Below are 21,805 nucleotides of genomic sequence, written 5' to 3'. Positions count from 1 at the left end.
AAAAGTAGCGTCTCAAAAGGGAACTAGCCCATAGTCTTTGGTGGCCATGAGCAAATCATTCACTGTTTATTGCTCTCTATTCCCTGCCCCCCAATTTGTTCACACCCCTATATTGATGCATAGCATGCATTAGTATCTACTCCATGTTCAGTATTGGCCTTATGTCCCAAGAGAGTCAAGAATGATTATAATAGTTATAATCTATATATATATAAAAGCAGAAATCTCATGTGGTAAAACATAAAATTTTGCCAAGTGACGCATTCTATGCAAAGAGAATTGAAATATTCTCAAGTGCCACATCAGAGATGAGAACAAAATAAATATTAACTTTTTGTTTCATGTGATTCAATATTTCAAGACTATTCTAATTAAAAAATAAATATTCTTTGTATCTTTTAGTTCAATATTTCTAGACTTTTCAATATTCACATAGAGATATAAAACTCTTTGTATTTTAATTCACAATTTCGCCTCTTGCACTTCTACTATTTTATGTATACCTACCCATAGCCATTCATGTTATCCCATATCAAATACACATAAACCAAAAACGATGTCATTTACTTTCAATCTTTCGACAACACTTACCTAACTTTAACATTGTTGTTTCATCTAATCCTAATCCGTATGAATTGGTTACAACCAAGGAATGAGGGCTTACATTTTATATTGAGTGATAACAGTAGTTACGATTTTGATGTTAAGGTGATTTACGAGTTTTGTAAATGATGTGATTGACTGTGGATGTTTGGGTTGTGTATTTTATTTTAGAATTAAGGAGAAAGAGAAAAAGAAAGACATATTCTATATCAACTTTTATTTTATAATATTCCTCCAAAGTTATTTTTTATATATTATTTCTCATTACTTCAATTGAATAATTATAATGGATATGTATGTGTAATTTATAATTGTTTTTTATGATGATCTCATTACTAATAGAGTTTTATAATAATTATGCTATAATACATATACAACATTCTCTAATACCATCTTACATAAAATATTATAATATTATCCGTGCATCGTACGGGTAACTTACTAGTTATAATAAAGGTTTGTTTAGCAAAAATAAATAATATTAGAGAGGTTTAAAAATGAAATCAATTTCAAGCAGTTTTGACAAAGTTAAAAAAAAAAAAAACCTTTAAATATATGAAAATAATTTTTTCAAGCAATTGAAAGTTATTTTTAAGGTTTGAACTTGTTCATACAACCTATTTGCAAAAGGCTGAAAAAGAGACTATACCAAATAGACATATCTATAAGTAACACTTATACATTTTTTTCCCCTTAAAGGAAAACAAACAAGAGATGCTACGTCCACAACATTTTTACAATATTTTTCACAACAAATCATAGGTGGTTAGTTGTTATTGGTTTAAATTTGAACCTAACACTAAAATTACTTTTTTGCCTTCAACAATAACAACTTGTAACAACCTGTCACTTAAGATTAGTTATGAAAATGTTGTAAAAATGTTGTGGACATATCATTTCTTAAAACAAAATTATGGGAAGGATGATAAAAGAAAAACACTTTTATTCTCTATTTCTCTCCTTGTTTCAAGGCATGCGAAGCATATCTATGTAACTCAACAAAGAGCAATGGACTTGGAAAGATACTCGGGGTCAATTGGGGCCTAGTATTGAGAATCATCGTTCATACTACCCTTGGCAATAGCACTTGTACAAACTAGAAACTACAGAAATTACAACATCTTCACGTGCTCAAGATTTAGCCTCAGTAGTGAGTGTCAATTTGACTCCATCTGTGTATGAAGTGGGAGAAAAATTTAGGGTCTGAACTAGTTTGGTTATATTCATGGATATGTCGGCTGGGGACTTGATGCCTCGATCAACCTGGAGAATTATTCAAAGAACAAAAATCACCAAAAAAATATACATAATAATCAATGTGATTGCATGATCCAATGAAGTGAATTATCATAAGCTAGTAACTATAAAAAGAAATCAGCATCCAACAGGTGAGCTGATAGATGGTTAGGGGATGAAATGAAGTGATGGTGCACAATGATCAAGACAGCAAAAGAAGAAAAGGCAGGTAAAAACCTGGTTCTCAAGCATTTAAAAAATTAAGGATTAAATCTTAAATGCTATACACACCGAAGATGCAGACACTGCATTGATTAACCGCGTGTTGTATCCTCTGAAATCCATCACAGCCTCAGCCATTTGTACCCAAGATACCCTATCTGGTCCACCAACATTTAGTAGCAATTGCATTTGCTTACCCTCTGGTTCAACAATTTTGATTGTCAAAATCATTAATACAGACATACAATTCAGCACAGAGAGAGAGCGAGAGCGAGAGAGAGAGAAGTCAAAGCATATAGAAAAAGCAGAAGGTAGGCAGCATCCATAAAATATAACCGCAAATAAAACATAAAGTCTCCAGATTTGGACACTCTTTCCTTTCATAGGGATACTCTTCCACAAACAAAGCATTCAAAAGTATCATTAGCGTGGTATTGTAGAACAGAAGGCAATTTTGATATTGCCACATAGCCCACACCTTAATCAAGACTGTCCTGAATGTAAGAACCAAATGAATGATGAGGTGAAAAAATAACATGTTGCAGTTTATCATCTATGTTACCAGTATTTAAACTTCGAGACTGTAAAATTATACGTGATATCCATCTGCTTGTCAAAGCTCGTATGATAGCTACAACATCCTTGACATACACTGGGCAGCCAAACTCGTTATGGAAGAAGTCCATCTTTTCTCCTTTAGAGAGGACAGCATCAATCCACTGCATCAATTAAGAGCCACTCCTTTGGTCATGCACAAAGTAATCATAATATCCCATTTATCAACTGCTTTCTAAAGCTGTAAAAATATAATCATCCCAATAAAACTTTCTATATCTGTAATGTACCCATCCTATAAAAAGGTACCCCTCCCCCATCTCTCTCTCCAAGCCAGACCTGTCTCACAGCCACACATTTAAACCAGTCACTTGAAAAGTCAATAACAACAATATACGACTTAAAAAAATTATTGACTCTTCTCACACATTACGTAAACTGAAAAATATAGCTTCAATTTCCTTAGACCACTTAAAATCAATTTGGTAAAAAAAGAAAACATTCTCCGAGTACTTGCTTTTGATGTTTCCACTGGCTGGTAATTGCCAATTACATGAAAAATTGCTAGTGCTTATATTAATATTAGTCCTGTCTCCAACAAATTAATTCCACTATCTGTAACTCCAACCTTTTGTTATGTTGTCACTTGTCAGTTGTCATGTTGGCCACAAAAATGTTTGCCAAGAATAGTGAACAGTATAATTTAGTTTTGGTGTGCAACGCATCAATGGAGTAAACTCTGCATGTCTGTGCAATTCAGTTCAAAGCAGGAAGAATTCCCCACAAATTGTTTATAAATCAGTCAAAAGCCAGTAAACATAACTTGTTCTAGCATCTATAAAATCAAGGTAATTCAATCGGATTACCTATGATTGTAATTTTATTTTATTTTTGGTTTTTCTCTATTTTAAGACAGTGAACTGGCAAACAAGATCAGTTTCGAATCATTCTATTAATGGTATATCCAATTTTATAAACCATAAAGAGGCAAAATTTCAACACAGAAGTGTTTAAACTTTAAACCTGGGAAATGATGACTACAAGGAATGGATGACACTTTCATAAAGAAAGGGATCATTCTCATAGCAAGGATTTGGCAGGTTGCAGAACAATATGGGCAAACTATATACTGAAAACAACAATAAGAGAACTTTAAAACGAATTCATTTGCTTAGAACATAGCCATAAGCACTCAGACCTAATGCAAGAAAGACAATTTATTCTTCCAATCACATATAAAGCCACTACATTTAGCAGTCTCTAATCAGATGCAGCTAAGATAATAGCCAATAAACTTGTGAATGTACAACATAAGGTCTACATTCTACGTACACACCTAAATTGGAAGCAATTTTGGAATGGGTGAGCTAGTCTGTGGCCCAAAAATGATACTGCTTCTCAAAATTCAGAAACAAACTGCTCTGCTGCCACTTTTGATTTTCCATAAACGTTCACAGGAACAGGTTCATCTTCTTCCTTGTAGAAGGACTTCACCCCTTCATAAACTGTTTGGGAACTTACATCATAGACAATCTAGCCACAAATATTTTGAGGCGAAATAGAAAGATAAATGGATGAGATAGGGAATAGCTGTATCTTAGATTTGTTTTGTCAAGCTAAATGAAAAATAGAAAAGGTCAATGACTTAGAGCTCAAATAGCACTTTCTCTTGCCATAAGAACAAGGTGGAGGGTGAGGACAAGGATTCAAGATCCACTAGGTGCAACTGTAATTTCACAATCCAGCTAGTCAAGGTACTAACAATTTTTCATGTGTGAGAAAGTCAGCTTAGATGACTAATAATAATGGAAAGAAAATGCCTGGACCAGAACACAAGAAAGGTTATTTACTGTATTTACTTGCACTGGTATGTTATAACTTATATGCATGCTGTCCTTGACATGGAAAAAAAATCATAATGAGTAACTGCCCCAATATCTAATGGTGGTGTTTCAAAACGTAGAACCAATTAAATCAAACGAGTACAAGATGAGACTTGAGAAAAGAGGAATTAAGCCAAAAAGTGTTGTGGTCAATTCACTCAATTGCAATAAAGGCCTATGAATGTACTTTAATCTTGCCATGTTTGGTGTTTAGACTTTTGAGTTGACTAAAGAATTGCAGCTACCTCTAAAATGAAATTTAAAGTATCTCTTAAGCTATTTTTTTATTTACCAAAAAAAAAAAAAAACCAGTAGTGACAGGTTTGTGTTGCAGCTTAATAAGGCTTAAACCCAAGCTTCAGATATTTTTTTAATAAATAGGTCAAGCTTCAGATATTAATTCTTATAAGACGTAGGTCTGCACTCTTGGTATCTTAAGACTTCAGGACCATATATACAAACAATAAGAATACATAACAATTCATGGTAAGTACATTTTCTACTTTTATTTCCTCCAGTAATTTCAGCAGTACTTACCTTGATCAGTTGACAAGTGAATCAAAAGGGTACTACCCTCGTTAAAGTTTGATAACCAATCAACAAGAGAAGATGGCACATTAACAGAGAGTGCAGCAGCAGGATACATTTCACAGACACTGAGGTACCAAGAGTGCCGCACAATTCACGACCACATCAGGCTGGCATTCCAAGCATGACATACTTGTCAGTACTCGAAAATATAGATAGAAGTTCATCTGTTTTTAAAATTTAAAAATCTATTCTTCTTTTTTATATATATTAAAAAAAATCAGAAACAGCAAATCAGATTTATATCACATATATTGTAATTGTCAGCAGACAAAGCTTTTTAGCATTTTAGATTTTCTGAATTCTGCCTAGACCACTAATGACTGGGACATATGGACCTCCATTTGTGATAACTAAAAGTTGGATTATTCTCAATTCTGAACTTGACAATTAAAAAGGAAGATTGCAATTCAGTTATACTACTTTCCTGATTTCCAATAAATTTCTTGGGACAAAAAAAAGAAGAAAAAAAGTATGAATCAATAGAATCGATAAAAACGACTAAAGATTCCCAGGTACAGGTACTTTGAGTTGTTTGTTTCACGTGCACTTTTAAACACATAATGCAGCATGCAGAAAATGCCCATAATCTATTACTAATAAGCTAAAAAAGCTCAAGACATATTTTTTCTTATCACCACATTATGAACTTAAGAACAAAAACACCCACCAACTAAATTCATAAATTTCTCTAATTTGCAATCCAGAAATCAAAACTAGACTAACAATAACGAACATAGTTGCTGTTTTGGGGTGAAATAAGAACAGACCAGACCTGGCCAAATGAGTGAAATGGGTTCAAATCCTTGCCCAGTTTCAAATCAACATGGAAAGCAAGCAAATGAGGAAGGATATCAAGCAGAGGTTGAGGAAGGTTAGAGTGGTAGGTGAATGCAAGATCATATTCAAATGGGGTGCCTTGGATCTCTGAAAAGCCTTGCGATATGTGTTGTCCCAAATAGCCAGTGCCTCCTACAGCCAAAACACTCTTCCTACTACTCGTATCTCTAATCTCTCTCTCAGGAATTTTTGGGGTTGTTGTTTTTTAAGCTTTTTTATGGAATTGGAAGATTATGACTGGTGCTTTGATAATTGGAATGGGATGGGCTTCTTTATTTTTGCAAATTTTTGTAGTTCGGTTAGGAAAACTTTCTGTTGTCAGTGTCAGTCAGAGGGCTGTCACGACACTGCCAGTGTTTCTCACATTGCCTGAAAGTGAAGGAATGAAATGGTACAGTGGGTTTGGGAAACGAGGGATAGAATTAAGGGTGACAATTTGGGCAGCAAGGTTTTCATTTAAATCTGAAATTTTCAACCCATTTTGGTTGTCTATTTTACTAATGGGTATTTGAGGTCTGGTTTCCTAGAGCAGTTATATAGGTTTTGTTGTTGCACGAGTTGATTTCAAAGTGTTTCCTTTGCATTTGAATGACTTTGATATATGTGAATGTGGGCATGTGCTTGTTGCATGCCAAGTGTTAGATAAATTGCTTATGAGTTAGAGGATCGAATTTCTTGACTTGTATTTTGATGATTGTTATATAAGTTTATGGATTGCATCTTTGGTTGGTATTATGTGCCAAAACATGTAGTTTTAAGGTTAATCAAGTCTGAAAGTTTTTGACATAGTATTAAGAATTTAGATTATAGTAATTTTATTTTGGGATTGAAAATCTATCCCTAACACATTTGAGTAAGTTGCATTATGTGATTTTTAATAAATTATAGAAAAATAATTTTGATCCAAATTTTTGGTGGTACATACTAGACGTATAAAGGCTTCTCCATATTTAATTTCAAGCTTTTTAGATAACACTAAGTGGACCAAATGAATTTTATAAAAACGGTTGACATGTTGTAAGTTATCTGAAAGTGTGATTAGGATGCTGAGACTTTAAGGAAATTACTCCAAGCTTTTGTTGTGTGATTTAGCTTGTAAGTTCATATGTGTTTTCTTTGATAAGTGTTTTACTTTAGCTCATTTTATCATAAATTGGTAGCGACATATTTTGTATCATGTTGGTAAATGCACATTGTTTGCGGTAGGAAAATTAAAGGCTTTGGTTGCGTTATAGTCCTACAAGTTTCTTGTATGCTTGTTTGGTTCCCACTTGGGTAGGGGTACTTGTCTTGGGATGGTCAAGCTAGGCTTTAGGGCCTTAAGTTTGATTTTTGAGGGAATTCTTTCCGATTTATGGAGACAAATTTGATAGTATAATTTGTAGTAGGCCTTGTTATTAATAGGCTTATACTTGTGTTCTAGGTTCCAAGGTTTTTGGTAATGGAACTAATAACTTGATTGGTTGAATGTGGTGCCCAGTTGAGGTAAATTTGGGTTGGATTGCTGAGGTAAGTAGCTTTTTAATGAGATTTTTGAAAAATAACCATGTTGCATAAACTTTGTTTTTCGATCAAACATATTTTGGAAAATTATTTGTGGAACTATGTTTTCTTAAACAGTATTGTGTTATGACCTTGTTATATATGATTATATATGAAAAGCGCATCATGTTTAATATTGCATATGGGGAAATGCATGATTTGTTAGTATGGAAGAGATAAGCATCTTTGATATAATTCTTGGGAATGGATTTTATGGATTTATTGCATTATTTGCAAATTCTAAAGATGTTTTATCTTGACTTGTGAATTGTGATATTTGGGAAATTGGTAGAAAATGTTATTGACAAGAACTGATTTTAGAAAATTTGAGAACCTTGTGAATATATTGGGTATTTCAAAGGTTTTTGTGAAACTACTTGAAATTAAACCGTGTTTTGATTTCATATAAACTATGAGCTTTTCATGTTTTTACCTTTGGGCCATGACATGTGATTACCCAACCAGATGCCGTAGTCTTTGTGATATTGGTATCTTGGCAGCCCATCTTTGTGGCGGATTGATGTCTTCATGGCATGACTGATGTCTTCATGGCATTACTGATGTCTTCGTGGCATATCTAACGTCTTTATGGTGGCTTGTCATGTGGCCTTGGGTTGAATTTTTAGGTTTTAAAAGGGTGTTTTGATAGCTCACAATAAATAGTATGTACTTTCATGTTGAAATATTTTGAGAAAGCTTGGTGCTACATTCTTTTAATCATTCTTGTCATTTATTTAAGAAAATGGTTTTGCATGATCCAAATGGAAATTCCTAAATTATGAAATGTTTTGTAAAATGCTCATTATCATAAGTCTCGCAATTCCCCCACCTTCATTAATTATGCTACTTATTGGGCTTTAGCTTATTCCACTCTCCAACAGTTTTTCAGATAAATTTGCTATGCCTCGAGCATGGAGCTTGTTTTATTAGTGGTGATTGGAGCATTATGCTAATTGAGAGATTTATGCTATGGTTGGGTGGTGACTTAACTTACTAATTTTATCGAGACTATAGCTAATTTTATTGGAGGTTGGACTCTTGAGGTTTGTTAGCCTTGGGCATGGTAGGCCTAAATTCTGTTGTTGAGGTTGCCTATCCTAGGAAGGATTGTGATTTTATGTTGATCCATTTGGAATTTCGGAATTTCATGTATATTTAGAGACATGATTTGTAATTTGTATTGTTTGTAAATGTCTCATAGAGCTCTAACTTATATTGTGAAGAGTTCACAATGTTTATTTATCTTTATTTTTTTTATAAAAAAAACCCCCTTACAATTTATTTTAATGGTTCTTTTCTCATGCTTTGAACCTAATTGGGTTCGGGGCGTGATAATTGGACTCAAACCCTAAACATTTCACGGGCTGTTGAGCCTTTTTTAAAATTTTGCAAATCACAGTTCGATTAGTCAAGCCTTCTCTTCGACTAATCGATCTTGACAAATTCTGAATTCCTGTTTCTGTAGCTTGTACGTTCTTGAATCTTAACTTATATCAACTTGAGCAATGTCTACAGCACTTCAAAGACTCTAAGATCTAATCCTAAACAAGTTACTTGAATTTATGATTTATAGGCATTCTAACAAAATAGAGAACACAGAAAATGTCAATCAAACCCTAAACGAATTAATATCAATATGGAAGTAGGTTATATTTTGTATAACAATTAAATTTATACCTTTTTTTTTTTTTTTTTTGAGAAACAAACACATACACACAAACTTAATTGTTATACAAAACAATAATCATGTGGAATAGCTCTCAATATTGATATCATGTTCAATCAACTTTGCAACTTATCCATTTATCCCAGAAAATTAGATAACGAATATGTAAGCTAAACATTTGCATCACCACTGTGGGAGGGGAAAGTCTGAAGAGAGGGAATCATCAAGTGGAATCCATCTGAGGGGCAACTGGGGCCAACTACTCATCAAATCAGGCCCAGTCTAGCCTGGAAAGTCCAGTTTGAGAAACCGAGAAGGAAAACTCGCCCAAGGAGCAGATACTTCTCGGGAGACTAGAAATAAACCACCGAGATTATAAGGTTGAATATCGAGGAAGTCAGTAGTGACATATAAGCAAGAGCATAAGGAAGCTTCCAGATGAAACACTTATTACATTGACATTTAATGCACTATACCAGCTCAGTCTGCCGCATTAATAGCAATGACCCTTGAACAATACCTCCACGGCTTGTAGCCTACTCTATTGCCACCAGCAATGCAATAATGAGACAAGTATCTAATGAAAGATCAAAGACTAGCTAAGTGGAGGGTTGAGATGCAATCCAAACATTTATATATAGGAAGGAAGGTCCTCCATCCAAAGGATTGAAAAAAGTTCAAAGAGAGAGAAAAATAGAGAGAGAAAGTAATCACTGTAAAACTGAGGACTGTATCTTTAAGCAATCATTGCTCCTCGGTTAGCTTGAGGAAGAACTTGATTAAGAATCTCTATTTCTTTGTGGTATTTCTTTGCTACAACTATTGTCCTTGCTAACCTTCTTCCTTTAAATTACTAAACCGTGGCTACTAGGGCTTAAAAGGCTAACATTGACCATTTACCTCTACAAATTAATTGTATTGGGCCCCTTTCCCAACCCAACCCAATTCCAACTTTGGGCAAGGCTGCAAGTTTGCCCCCTACAACCACTATGAATTATTTTCTTTGATTAGTAAGTTAGTTTTTATTTGTTCTATTTTCATCATTTTCCTTTTTTGACTTACCTTTACAAATTACAGATAGACAAATCCGTTTTTGAAGGATAAAATTTGCTATATTCCTAGTAATAATCTGTTGTACTTATCCCTTAAATTTGTTATGTTCCTAGAAACTTTTTTGTCTCCCTTAAATGTTTCTAGACCTTAGCTGCAATCATCTCTCTCTTTCTCTCTGGGGTTTTGCTTCTCTTTCTTTTTAGTTGAGAGTTTCTACAAAATAAAATGAAAACCCCTCGGTGGAGTTTTTTACAAATAAAATGCAAACTTTAGTAACGTTTTAAGAGTTTTGAGAATATCAAATGATTATCAGGTTTGGTTGCAAATTATACAAGGGAATTAAATAAAAAATAAAGATATAGATTTGCCCCCTACAACCACTATGAATTATTTTCTTTGATTAGTAAGTTAGTTTTTATTTGTTCTATTTTCATCATTTTCCTTTTTTGACTTACCTTTACAAATTACAGATAGACAAATCCGTTTTTGCAGGATAAAATTTGTTATATTCCTAGTAATAATATGTTGTACTTATCCCTTAAATTTGTTATGTTCCTAGAAACTTTTTTTTCTCCCTTAAATGTTTCTAGACCTTCTCTCTCTCTCTCTCTCTCTCTCTCTCTAGACCTTAGCTGCAATCATCTCTCTCTCTCTCTGGGATTTTGCTTCTCTTTCTTTTTAGTTGAGAGTTTCTACAAAATAAAATGAAAACCCCTCGGTGGAGTTTCTTACAAATAAAATGCAAACCTTAGTAACGTTTTAAGAGTTTTGAGAATGTCGAATGATTATTAGGTTTGGTTGCAAATTTTACACGGGAATTAAATAAAAAATAAAGATATAAATTTTCTCGTAATGTCATTTTTGTGAGAATATAGATTCCCTTTAAAAAAAATGTTGGTATCCACTATCCACATTCTCATACCTAGATAAAGTTATGGTTTTTATTTAGGTTTTTATTTACCAACAATATTTTAACTGTTATTACTTCTCTATTAATTTACCCAGTTATGACTAATCTTCAATTTTCCTTGTTTTTTCTTGTAGAAGACCCACTAATTCTACAACGTTAGTCGAGCTGTACGTACGTCTCGGAATCAATAATGAAAGCCATGGTGAGAACTGAGAAGCTTGTACCCTTGGGGTTTTTGATAATAATACTAGGTTTGGTTAAAACTATAAACATTAATATTAACTTTTCTCTTTGCAGGTTGTGTTTGCTTTGATGCTAATTTTTGGGGTATTTTCTGCTGATTTGCCTTTCTCAAGTGCCCAAACGATTTTCAACGTGTTAGATTATGGTGCTAAGGCAGATGGGAAAACAGATGATTCCAATGTACATTTTATTAATTTCCTTGTGAATTTTAGTTTCTTTTCTCCCTCTCTTTTTAATAAATATAAAGCCTAGCTGGTATATATAAATTGCTAAAAATTATGTACTACGTACAGGCATTTTCGGCAGCATGGAAGGCTGCATGTAGCGCAGCAACTCAAAATCCTACAGTCGTGGTGCCAAGAAGCAAGGATTTTTTGGTTTATCCTCTTACTTTTCATGGTCCATGCAAATCTAGCAACATTTCATTTCAGGTAACGAGAAAGATGTATAGTGCAGAATATATTACTTTACAATAAAATTTAGATACAATTACTAGATGCATATTCTTTAATTATATTTAAATACCAAGTTGTATTAACCAATAATATATGTAATGTTATCTTTTAAAAAAAAAATCTAATTTAATACAATTGGGTTTTTAAATTCAATTGAATAATCTAAAATATTGTACTTAATTTTTCTCATTTCTTTTTATATATATATATAGTCTATTAAACAATAATGAAAATAATATAAATGATTGAAATTTGTACAGGTAATAGGAACAATTAATGCGCCATCCTCGCCAAGCGTATGGAGGGGGCGTAACTCAAGAAGGTGGCTAATATTTCATGGTGTGACCGGACTCCTAATCACTGGCAACGGCACCTTTAATGGCCATGGCTCGGAATGGTGGGACCTGTCTTGTACCGATCACCCTAATATGGTACGGAATATTTGGATACAAATCCTATATATATCGTCATACACGCTTTGTAATTAGGTTTTTTTTTTTTAATCTTGGATTTAGTTAATTAATATTTAAAAATGAGGTAAAAATAGTATCTTAATTTATAGGATTTTTTTTAATGCAAGAATTGATAAAATTTTGAAGTCTAAAACTTAAGAATTTTAAAAAATAAATAAAATTACTCTTTTAACCAATATGTGTTTTTAAATTTAAAATTATTTAACTAAAAAAAAATGAGTATTTTAAAGAGTTTAAGAACGATAAAACTCAAATAGAGAATCCTGTTATTAATAGTGTATGTATGTATATATGTGTGTGTGTGTGTATATATATATATATAATGATTAGTATTAATCACCTTTAAATTAATGTTCAATCATAATTAATCTTCGTATTTTCTCCACACAAAAAAAAAAAAAAATTAATCTTTATAATTTACCGTCCCACATGTCTTTTTTTTTCATGTCTAATTCTTTCTTCTTCTTTTTTCTTCCCAGGCCGGATGTGCTACAGTAATACCAATGGTAAGTATCATTTTATTGTTAATTTTATTTTTGTATTATATGCATTGGTATTTTTTTTATTTATAGATATGATAGAATTCAAATCTATAATGTCTGCTCTATGTTGATTACTCTTTAATTTGTTATATGCAATGGTATTTTTATGATTAATTAAATAAGTACAATTTTTTTAAAACATTTTTTGCTATATATAATATCTATCTGTACTGTGTATTGCAGGCATTGAATATCATATCTTGCAAGCAAAGTACTATTAGTGACATTTACACCATTGACAGTGCCAAATTCCATGTAGTGGTAAATCAGAGTAGTGATATTTTGGTTGAGAATGTGCATGTAACAGCTCCAGAAAGTAGCCCTAACACTGATGGCATCCACGTTGAACTCTCTCAAAATGTCCTTGTCAACAACTCTGTCATAGCTACAGGTAAGAAATTTTAGTCACTTTTGTTCAATCAAACTAATTAATATGCAATCAATTATAAAAGATTTATAAACTGACATGACAAAGATATATGAACTAATCTAACTCAACATTGCATTATCAACAGGTGACGATTGTGTTTCCATTGGAGAATTGTCATCTAATATAACCGTATCATATATTACATGTGGTCCAGGTCATGGAGTAAGGTGGGTCATCTATCTACTACATTTCTTTCCATGCTAAAAATCCTTTATTTCTTCAACCCAATCCTCTTTTGATTTTGGAAACAAATATTTATCATATACTACTTTGTCTACACAACCCCACGCTCTGTCGGAGAAAATATGCTAATAATTAGGATCTTAAAAATAAAGTGATAAAAAAGCAGTTCCACATCAAGGACTAATATATTTTTTACATTTAATTAGATAAGATAATCATTCAAATTATGAATAAAAAAGGGTCTAAGATTTGTTGTTGAAAGTGAAACTTCTTGGCTACTATAAAACAAAAGGCTAGCTAGAATGCAATTTCTTAACTTTGTGTCGGTTACCATATTAATTTATCTAGGCATGTATGTTTGTAACAAGTGATTAATTTCTTATATTCCCGTTTGTTTCAAAACAGCATTGGAAGCTTAGGCAAGTATGGAAATTCTGTCAAAGTCGAAGACATTCATGTGAAGAAAATTAATTTCAAGGGAACAACAAATGGAGTTCGGATCAAGACATGGCAGGTAGTAAATCTAGACCAATTCTTCTTCTTCTTCTTTTTTATAGAAATAATTATAGTGTTATGCTATTTATATCTAATACTTTTACAATATTTGTAAAAAGATTGGACTAGGTTACGTTCGAAACATTTCATTCGAGCACATCACCTTAGAATCAGTAAAGAACCCAATATATATCGATCAAAATTACTGCGATATTAATGGTACAAGAGGTAATTGTGAACCAAAGGTAAATCATACAAAATCCTGTTATATTTAGAACGAATAGTAGTTAATTTCTTGTAAGATATATGTGATGCATATTAATTAAATTTAACTTTAACTACAGTCAACTGGAGTTCACATAAGCGAAGTGACCTACGATGACATAGTTGGAACATCAAGCTCAAATACAGCAATTAACCTCAATTGCAGTCAATCTGTTGCTTGCACTGGAATACATTTGAGCAGCATAAAGATTGAATCGGATAAATCTGGAAAGCAAGTTATCTCTGAGTGTACTAATGCCCATGGCACTAATTCTGGAGTGGTTCAACCTAAGTCCTGCCTACAATCTTGACAGATTTGGGACATCATTCAAGGCACTCTATGAAATTTTTCTCATATATATGTGCCGAAAATGTCAAGAAAAAGTAGCAAAATTGTAAGTTAGTGACTGATTTTTTCACTTTAATAATTTTGCGTTGTGCCAGATTCAGTACTACTGGTTAGAAAAATAGTGAACAGCCACTACAAAATTTTGCTAATAAAACCTAGTGAAGTAATTGAGAGTAGTGTGGTATTTGTTACTAAATGGGTGTGCAACTTGAGTGTAAATGGAGGACTCTTTTATGTTTGGTCTTTTACAACTGCTTCCGCACGTGGAGATCTCTAGCTTTTCTATTTTTGTTTTGGTCGTGTACTCGCGTGAGACTTCGCATTTCATGGACCAGCGCTTCTAAACGAGTTAAATGGGCCAATTGGATCGGCCTCGTTTCATCTAGGCCTCTCTCTCTCTCTCTCTCTCTCTCTCTCTCTCTCTCTCTCTCTCTCTCTCTCTCTCTCTCTCTATATATATATATATATATATATATCTATATATGTGAGGATGGCAATGAGCGTGATGGGGTCAGATTAGGGGTGTCTCAATCCCTTTCTGGGATGGACAAAATTTGCACGAGGCAAGAGCAAGATTGGTCAAGGGCGAGGTAAATTGAAACTATTTTATCATTTCTAATGAGATAGTTTTAGCAATAATGAGATTAAAATGAAACTAAACAAGGAGAAGTTATGAGAGTGTCAAAAGAAAGAGAAAAAGTAGGTATGGTTGTCCATGAGTTGATTAGAGTTAATTGAAAAGTAAATCTACCGCTTGATTTGACCATTTTAAATAGGGGTAGAGTGGAGCAAGCAAAACCTATTATTGTCATTACTTTTTCATGGTAGAGAAAAGTCAAGTAGGACAAAGTAACATAGGGAGGAAAGTTTTTACCATCCCCTAAACCCACGAAATTTGTATAATACTTCTTTTTATTTTTTTTAATCACTAAGACTCTGAAAGACTTATTGGGGTCTACGGATTATAGAATGAGAACTAGGAAAGTTACTACCACAAGGAGGAGAAATTGCAATTTCCCAAATAATAATAATAATAATAATAATAATAATAATAATAAAGAATATTGTATATGTACAAATTAATTTGTAGGTGAGTGTAACTTGCTTGTGCATCCACACACCTATGTTAAGCAAGGAGAATGTATCTCATGAGATCACATTTTTACAGCATGTGAAATCTATGCATACTATAAGAGACCACCTTCTTACAAAACCATTCCTTAATACTTTTTCAACGTGTAAAATAATTAGCTTGTACAACTAGGACAAATATTGACCCAAGTGTTCGATTCTTTGTATTGGGCCTAGAGCTTAAGAAAGTAGCATCTCAAAAAAGAACTAGCCCATAGTCTTTGGTGGCCCGAGCAAATCGTTCATTGCTTATTGCTCTTTATTACCTAGCCCCAATTTGTTCACTCCCCTATATTGATGCATAGCCTGCATTAATATTTATATTTAGTACTGGCCTTATCTCCCAAGAGAGTCAAGAATGATTATAATAGTTATAATTTTAATAAAGGTTTGTTTAGCAAAAATAAAAAGTATAATATTAGAGAGGTTTAAAAATGAAATCAATTTCAAGCAGTTTTGACAGAGTTCAAAAAAAAAAAAAAAAAAAAGCTTTTTAATATGTGAAAATAATTTTTTCAAGCAATTTGAAAGTAATTTTTTTTAAGGTTTCAACTTATTCATACAACCTATTTGCAAAAGGCTGAAAAAGAGACTATACCAAATAGACACATATCCATAAGTAACACTCATGCATTTTTCCCCTTAAGGAAAACAAAATTATGGGAAGCATCTGTGATCTCCACAAAGAGCAGTGGACTTGGAAAGATACTCGGGGTCAGTTGGGGCCTAGTATTGAGAATCATCGTTCATACAACCCTTGGCAATAGCACTTGTACAAACTAGAAACTACAGAAATTACAACATCTTCACGTCCTCTAGATTTAGCCCCAGTAGTGAGTGTCAATTTGACTCCATCTGTGAATGAAGTGGGAGAAAATTTTAGGGTCTGAATTAGTTTGGTTATATTCAGGGATATGTCAGCTGGGGACTTGATGCCTAGATCAACCTGGAGAATTATTTAAAAACAAAAATCACCAAAAAGTATACATAATAATCAATGTGATTGCATGATCCAATGAAGTGAATAATCATAAGCTAGTAAATATAATAAGAAATGTGGATCCAACAGGTGAGCTGATAGATGGTTAGGGGATGAAATGAAGAGATGGTGCACAATGATCAAGACAGCAAATGAAGAAAAGGCAGGTAAAACACCTGGTTCTCAGGCATTTAAAAAATTAAGGATTAAATCTTAAATGCTATACATGCCAAAGATGCAGACACTGCTTTGATTAACGACGTGTTGTATCCTCTGAAATCCGCCACAGCCTCAGCCATTTGTACCCGATATACCCTATCTGGTCCACCAACATTTAGTAGCAATTGCATTTGCTTACCGACTGGTTCAACAATTTTGATTGTCAAAATCATTAATAGACATACAATTCAGCACAGAGAGAGAGAGAGAGAGAAGTCGAAGCATATAGAAAAAGCAGAAGGTTGGCAACATCCATAAAATATAACCACAAATAAAACATAAAGGCTCCAGATTTGGACACTCTTTCCTTTCATAGCGATACTCTTCCACAAACAAAGCATTCAAAAGTATCATTAGCATGGTATTATAGAACAGAAGGTGTTGTTGCTAGGCCCATGTGGCTTGAATTGCCAAAGCCCAAATCGGTCATGTAAACCGAATACAAGTTGCATTTGGAATCCTAGTACAGCCGACCTATGACACACACACACACACACATATATATATTAGGTTTGTGTTGTACGGTAAGAGAGAGAATTAGAGTAATTCCTAAAAACCTAGCAGCAGCCGCATAAGAAGAAGAATAGTGTTTTCTTGTCTTGTGGGTGAGAGAGTGCTAGGGTGTATTGGGATTTGGGTTTCTTGAGAGTGTTCTTGTGTACTATTGTATCTCCTTATTTTTATAGTGAAATTTCTCCGTCATCGTCGTGAAAGTAGGCAGTTTGCCAAACCACGTAAATTCTTGTGTTCTTTGTGTGTACTTGTTATTTAATTTCCGCTTATTTACTGTTATTGATTTAAGTCCTGGGGTGCTATCTTCGCAACAGAAGGCAATTTTGATATTGCTACATCGCCCACACCTTAATGAAGACTGTCCTTTACCAGAAGATGGTTATCATGAATGTAAGAACCAAATGAATGATGAGGTGAAAAAATAACATGTTGCAGTTTATCATCTATATTACCAGTATTTAAACTTGGATACTGTAAAATTATACCTGATATCCATCTGCTTGTCAAAGCTCGTATGATTGTTACAACATCCTTGACATACACTGGGCAGCCAAACTCGTCATGGAAGAAGTACATCTTTTCTCCTTTAGAGAGGACATCATCAATCCACTGCATCAATTAAGAGCCTCTCCTTTGGTCATGTACAAAGTAATCATAATATCCCATTTATCAACTGCTTTCTAAGGCTGTAAAAATATAATCATCCCAATAAAACTTTCTATATCTGTAGTGTACTCATCCTATAAAAAGGTAACCCCCCCCCCCCTCCCCTATCTCTCTCTCCAAGCCAGACCTGTCTCATGGCCACACATTTAAACCTGTCAGTTGAAAAGTCAGTAACAACAATATACGACTTTGAAAAATTATTGACTCGTCTCACACATTACGTAAACTGAAAACTATAGCTTCAATTTCCTTAGACCACTTAAAATAATTTTGGTAAAAAAAGAAAACATTTTCCAAGTACTTGCTTTTGATGTTTCCACTGGATGGTAATTTCCAATTACATGAAAAATTGCTAGTGCTTATATTATTATTAGTCCTATCTCCAACAAATCAATTCCACTATCTGTAACTCCAACCTTTTGTTATGTTGTCACTTGTCATGTTGGCCGCAAAAATGTTATCCAAGAATAGTGAACAGTATAATTTAGTTTTGGTGTGCAACACGTCAATGGAGTAAACTCTGCATGTTTGTGCAATTCAGTTCAAAGCAGGAAGAATTCCCCACAAATCGTTTATAAATCAGTCAAAAGCCAGTAAACACAACTTGTAATAGCATCTATAAGATCAAGTTAAGTAGGTGAATCAATCGGATTACCTATGGTTGCAAATTTATTTTATTTTTGGTATTTCTCTATTTTAAGACAGTGAACTGGCAAACAAGATCAGTTTCGAATCATTCTATTAATGCTATATCCAATTTTATAAACCATAAAGAGGCAAAATTTTAACACAGAAGTGTTTAAACTTTAAACCTGGGAATGACGACTACAAGGAATGGATGACACTTTCATAAAGAAAGGGATCATTTTCAGAGCAAGGATTTGGCAGGTTGCAGAACAATATGGGCAAACTATATACTGAAAGCAACAATAAGAGAACTTTAAAACGAATGCATTTTCTTAGAACATAGCCATCAGTAACAAGCACTCAGACCTGGTGCGAGAAAGACAATGTATTCTTCCATTCACTTATAAAGCCGCTATGTACATTTAGCAGTCTCTAATCAGATGCAGCTAAGATAATAGCCAATAAACTTGTGATGTACAACATAAGGTCTACATTCTACGTGCACACCTAAATTGGAAGCGATTTTGGAACAGGTGAGCTAGTCTGTGGCCCAAAAATGATACTGCTTCTCAAAATTCAGAAACAAACTGCTCTGCTGCCACTTTTGATTTTTCATAAACATTCACAGGGACAGTTTCATCTTCTTCCTTGTAGAAGGACTTTACCCCTTCATAAACTGTTTGGGAACTTACAGCATAGACAATCTAGCCACAAATATTTTAAGGCCAGATAGAAAGATAAATGGATAAGATAGGGAATAGCTGTATCTGAGATTTGTTTTGTCCAGCTAAATAAAAAATAGAAAAGGTCAATGACTTAGAGCTCAAATAGCACTTTCTCTTGCCATAAGAATAAGGTGGAGGGTGAGGACAAGGATTCAAGATCCACTAGGTGCATGTGTAATTTCACAATCTAGCTAGTCAAGGTACTAACAATTTTTCAGGTGTGAGAAACTAAGCTTAGATGACTAATAATAATGGAAAGAAAATGCCTGGACCAGAACACAAGAAAGGTTATTTACTGTATTTACTTGCACTGGTTTGTCATAACTTATGTGCATGCTGTCAATGACATGGAAAAAAAATCATAATTCGTAACTGCCCCAATATCTAATAGAGCTATTTCAAAAGGTAGGGTCAATTAAATCAAATGAGTACAAGATGAGACTTGAGAAAAGAGGAATTAAGCCAAAAAGTGTTGTGGTCAATTCACTCAATTGCAATAAAGGCCTATGAAAGTACTTTAATCTTGCCATGTTTGGTGTTTAGGCTTTTGAGTTGACTAAAGAATTGCAGCCACCTCTAAAATGAAATTTAAATTATCCCTTAAGCTATTTTTTTATAAACAAAAAAAAAAACTCAGTAGTGACAGGTTTGTGTTGCAGCATTGCTTAATAAGGCTTAAACTCAAGCTTCAGATATTTTTTGATAAATAGATCAAGCTTCATATATTAATTCTTATAAGCCATAGGTCTGCACTCTTGGTATCTTAAGACTTCAGGACCATATATACAAACAATAAGAATACATAACAATTCATAGTAATTACATTTTCTACTTTTATATCCTCCAGTAATTTCAGCAGTACTTACCTTGATCAGTTGACAAGTGAATCAAAAGGGTACTACCCTCTTTAAAGTTTGATAACCAATCAACAAGAGAAGATGACACATTAACAGAGAGTGCAGCAGCAGGATCCATTTCACAGACATGAGGTACCGAGAGTGCCGAAGAATTCACGACCACATCAGGCTGGCATTCCAAGCATGACATACTTGTAAGTACTTGAAAATATAGATAGAAGTTCATCTGTTTTTAAAATTTAAAAATCTGTTCTTTTTTTTATATAAATTTAAAAAAAAAAAAAAATCAGAAACAGCAAATTAGATTTATATCACATATATGGTAATTGTCAGCAGACAAAGCTTTTTAGAATTTCAGATTTTCTGAATTCTGCCTAGACCACTAATGACTAAGACATATGGACATCATTTTTGGTAACTAAAAGTTGGATAATTCTCAATTCTGAACTTGACAATGAAAAAGGAAGATGGCAATTCAGTTATACTACTTTCATGATTTCCAATAAATTTCCTGGGGCCAAAAAAAAAGTATGAATCAATAGAATCCATAAAAACGACTAAAGATTCCCAGGTACAGGTACTTTGTGTTGTTTGTTTCACGTGCACTTTTAAACACATAATGCAGCATGCAGAAAATGCCCATAATCCATTCTAATAAGCTAAAAAAAGCTCAAGACATTTTTTTTCTTAAAACAGATCTCCTAGACCACATTATGAAGTTAAGAACAAAAATACCCACCAACTAAATTCATAAATTTCTCTAATTTGCAATCCAGAAATCAAAACTAGACTAACAATAGCGAACATAGTTGCTGTTTTGGGGTGAAAACAGAACAGACCAGACCTGGCCAAATGAGTGTGAAATGGGTTCAAATCCTTGCCCAGTTTCAAATCAACATGGAAAGCAAGCAAATGAGGAAGGACATCAAGCAGAGGTTGAGGAAGGTTAGAGTGGTAGGTGAATGCAAGATCAAATTCAATGGGGTGCCTTGGATCTCTGAAAAGCCTTGCAAATTGCAATATGTGTTGTCCCAAATAGCCAGTGCCTCCCACTACCAAAACTCTCTTCCTACTACTCATATCTCTAATCTCTCTCAGGAATTGTTGGGGGTTTTTTTTATTTTTTTTTATGGAATTAGAAGATTATGACTGGTGCTTTGATAATTGGAATGGGATGGGCTTCTTTCTTTTTGCAAATTTTTGTAGTTCGGTAAGAGAAACTTTCTGTTGTCAGTGTCAGTCAGAGGGCTGTCACGACACTGCCAGTGTTTCTCACATTGCCTGAAAGTGAAGGAATGAAATGATACAACGGGTTTGGGAAATGGGGAATAGAATTATGGGTGGCAATTGGCAAGGGAAAAGACGTTGGGTCCCAAAGCAGAAACGTGTCAATTCAGTTTTTCTTAATTTTGTGGATTATTATTATTATTATTATTTTGAAGAATAGAAGGTACATATATTTATCAATTTATTAATGTCTATTTTGGATTTGAGTTGTTCTTACTTTCGTGGTAGAAAAAAACAAAAACATACTAATTCAGTATGTTAGGACATAT

General features: G+C 33.5%; 1 protein-coding gene and 2 pseudogenes across 1 annotated transcript; 1 reads left to right on the top strand and 2 right to left on the bottom strand.

The window, feature by feature from the left end:
* Positions 1–1,564: 1,564 nt before the first annotated feature.
* Positions 1,565–5,989, bottom strand: LOC142622142 (uncharacterized; annotated as a pseudogene).
* LOC142634781 (polygalacturonase-like) lies at positions 5,880–14,517 on the top strand. Its single transcript, XM_075809047.1, has 12 exons — positions 5,880–5,961; positions 6,222–6,355; positions 11,259–11,300; positions 11,396–11,521; positions 11,635–11,772; positions 12,057–12,227; positions 12,749–12,775; positions 12,995–13,202; positions 13,327–13,408; positions 13,830–13,938; positions 14,039–14,164; positions 14,264–14,517. The coding sequence occupies exons 1-12, from the start codon at positions 5,880–5,882 to the stop codon at positions 14,492–14,494; spliced, it is 1,476 nt and encodes a 491-aa protein (XP_075665162.1). The 3' UTR covers positions 14,495–14,517.
* Positions 14,518–16,307: 1,790 nt separating this feature from the next.
* LOC142609799 (uncharacterized) lies at positions 16,308–21,545 on the bottom strand (annotated as a pseudogene).
* Positions 21,546–21,805: the final 260 nt, after the last annotated feature.

The sequence above is a fragment of the Castanea sativa genome, chromosome 1, assembly GCF_040712315.1.
Source record: "Castanea sativa cultivar Marrone di Chiusa Pesio chromosome 1, ASM4071231v1".
Classification (NCBI taxonomy): domain Eukaryota; kingdom Viridiplantae; phylum Streptophyta; class Magnoliopsida; order Fagales; family Fagaceae; genus Castanea; species Castanea sativa.
Note: the sequence above shows the minus strand (reverse complement) of the source record. Positions and strands in the feature narration are given on the sequence as shown.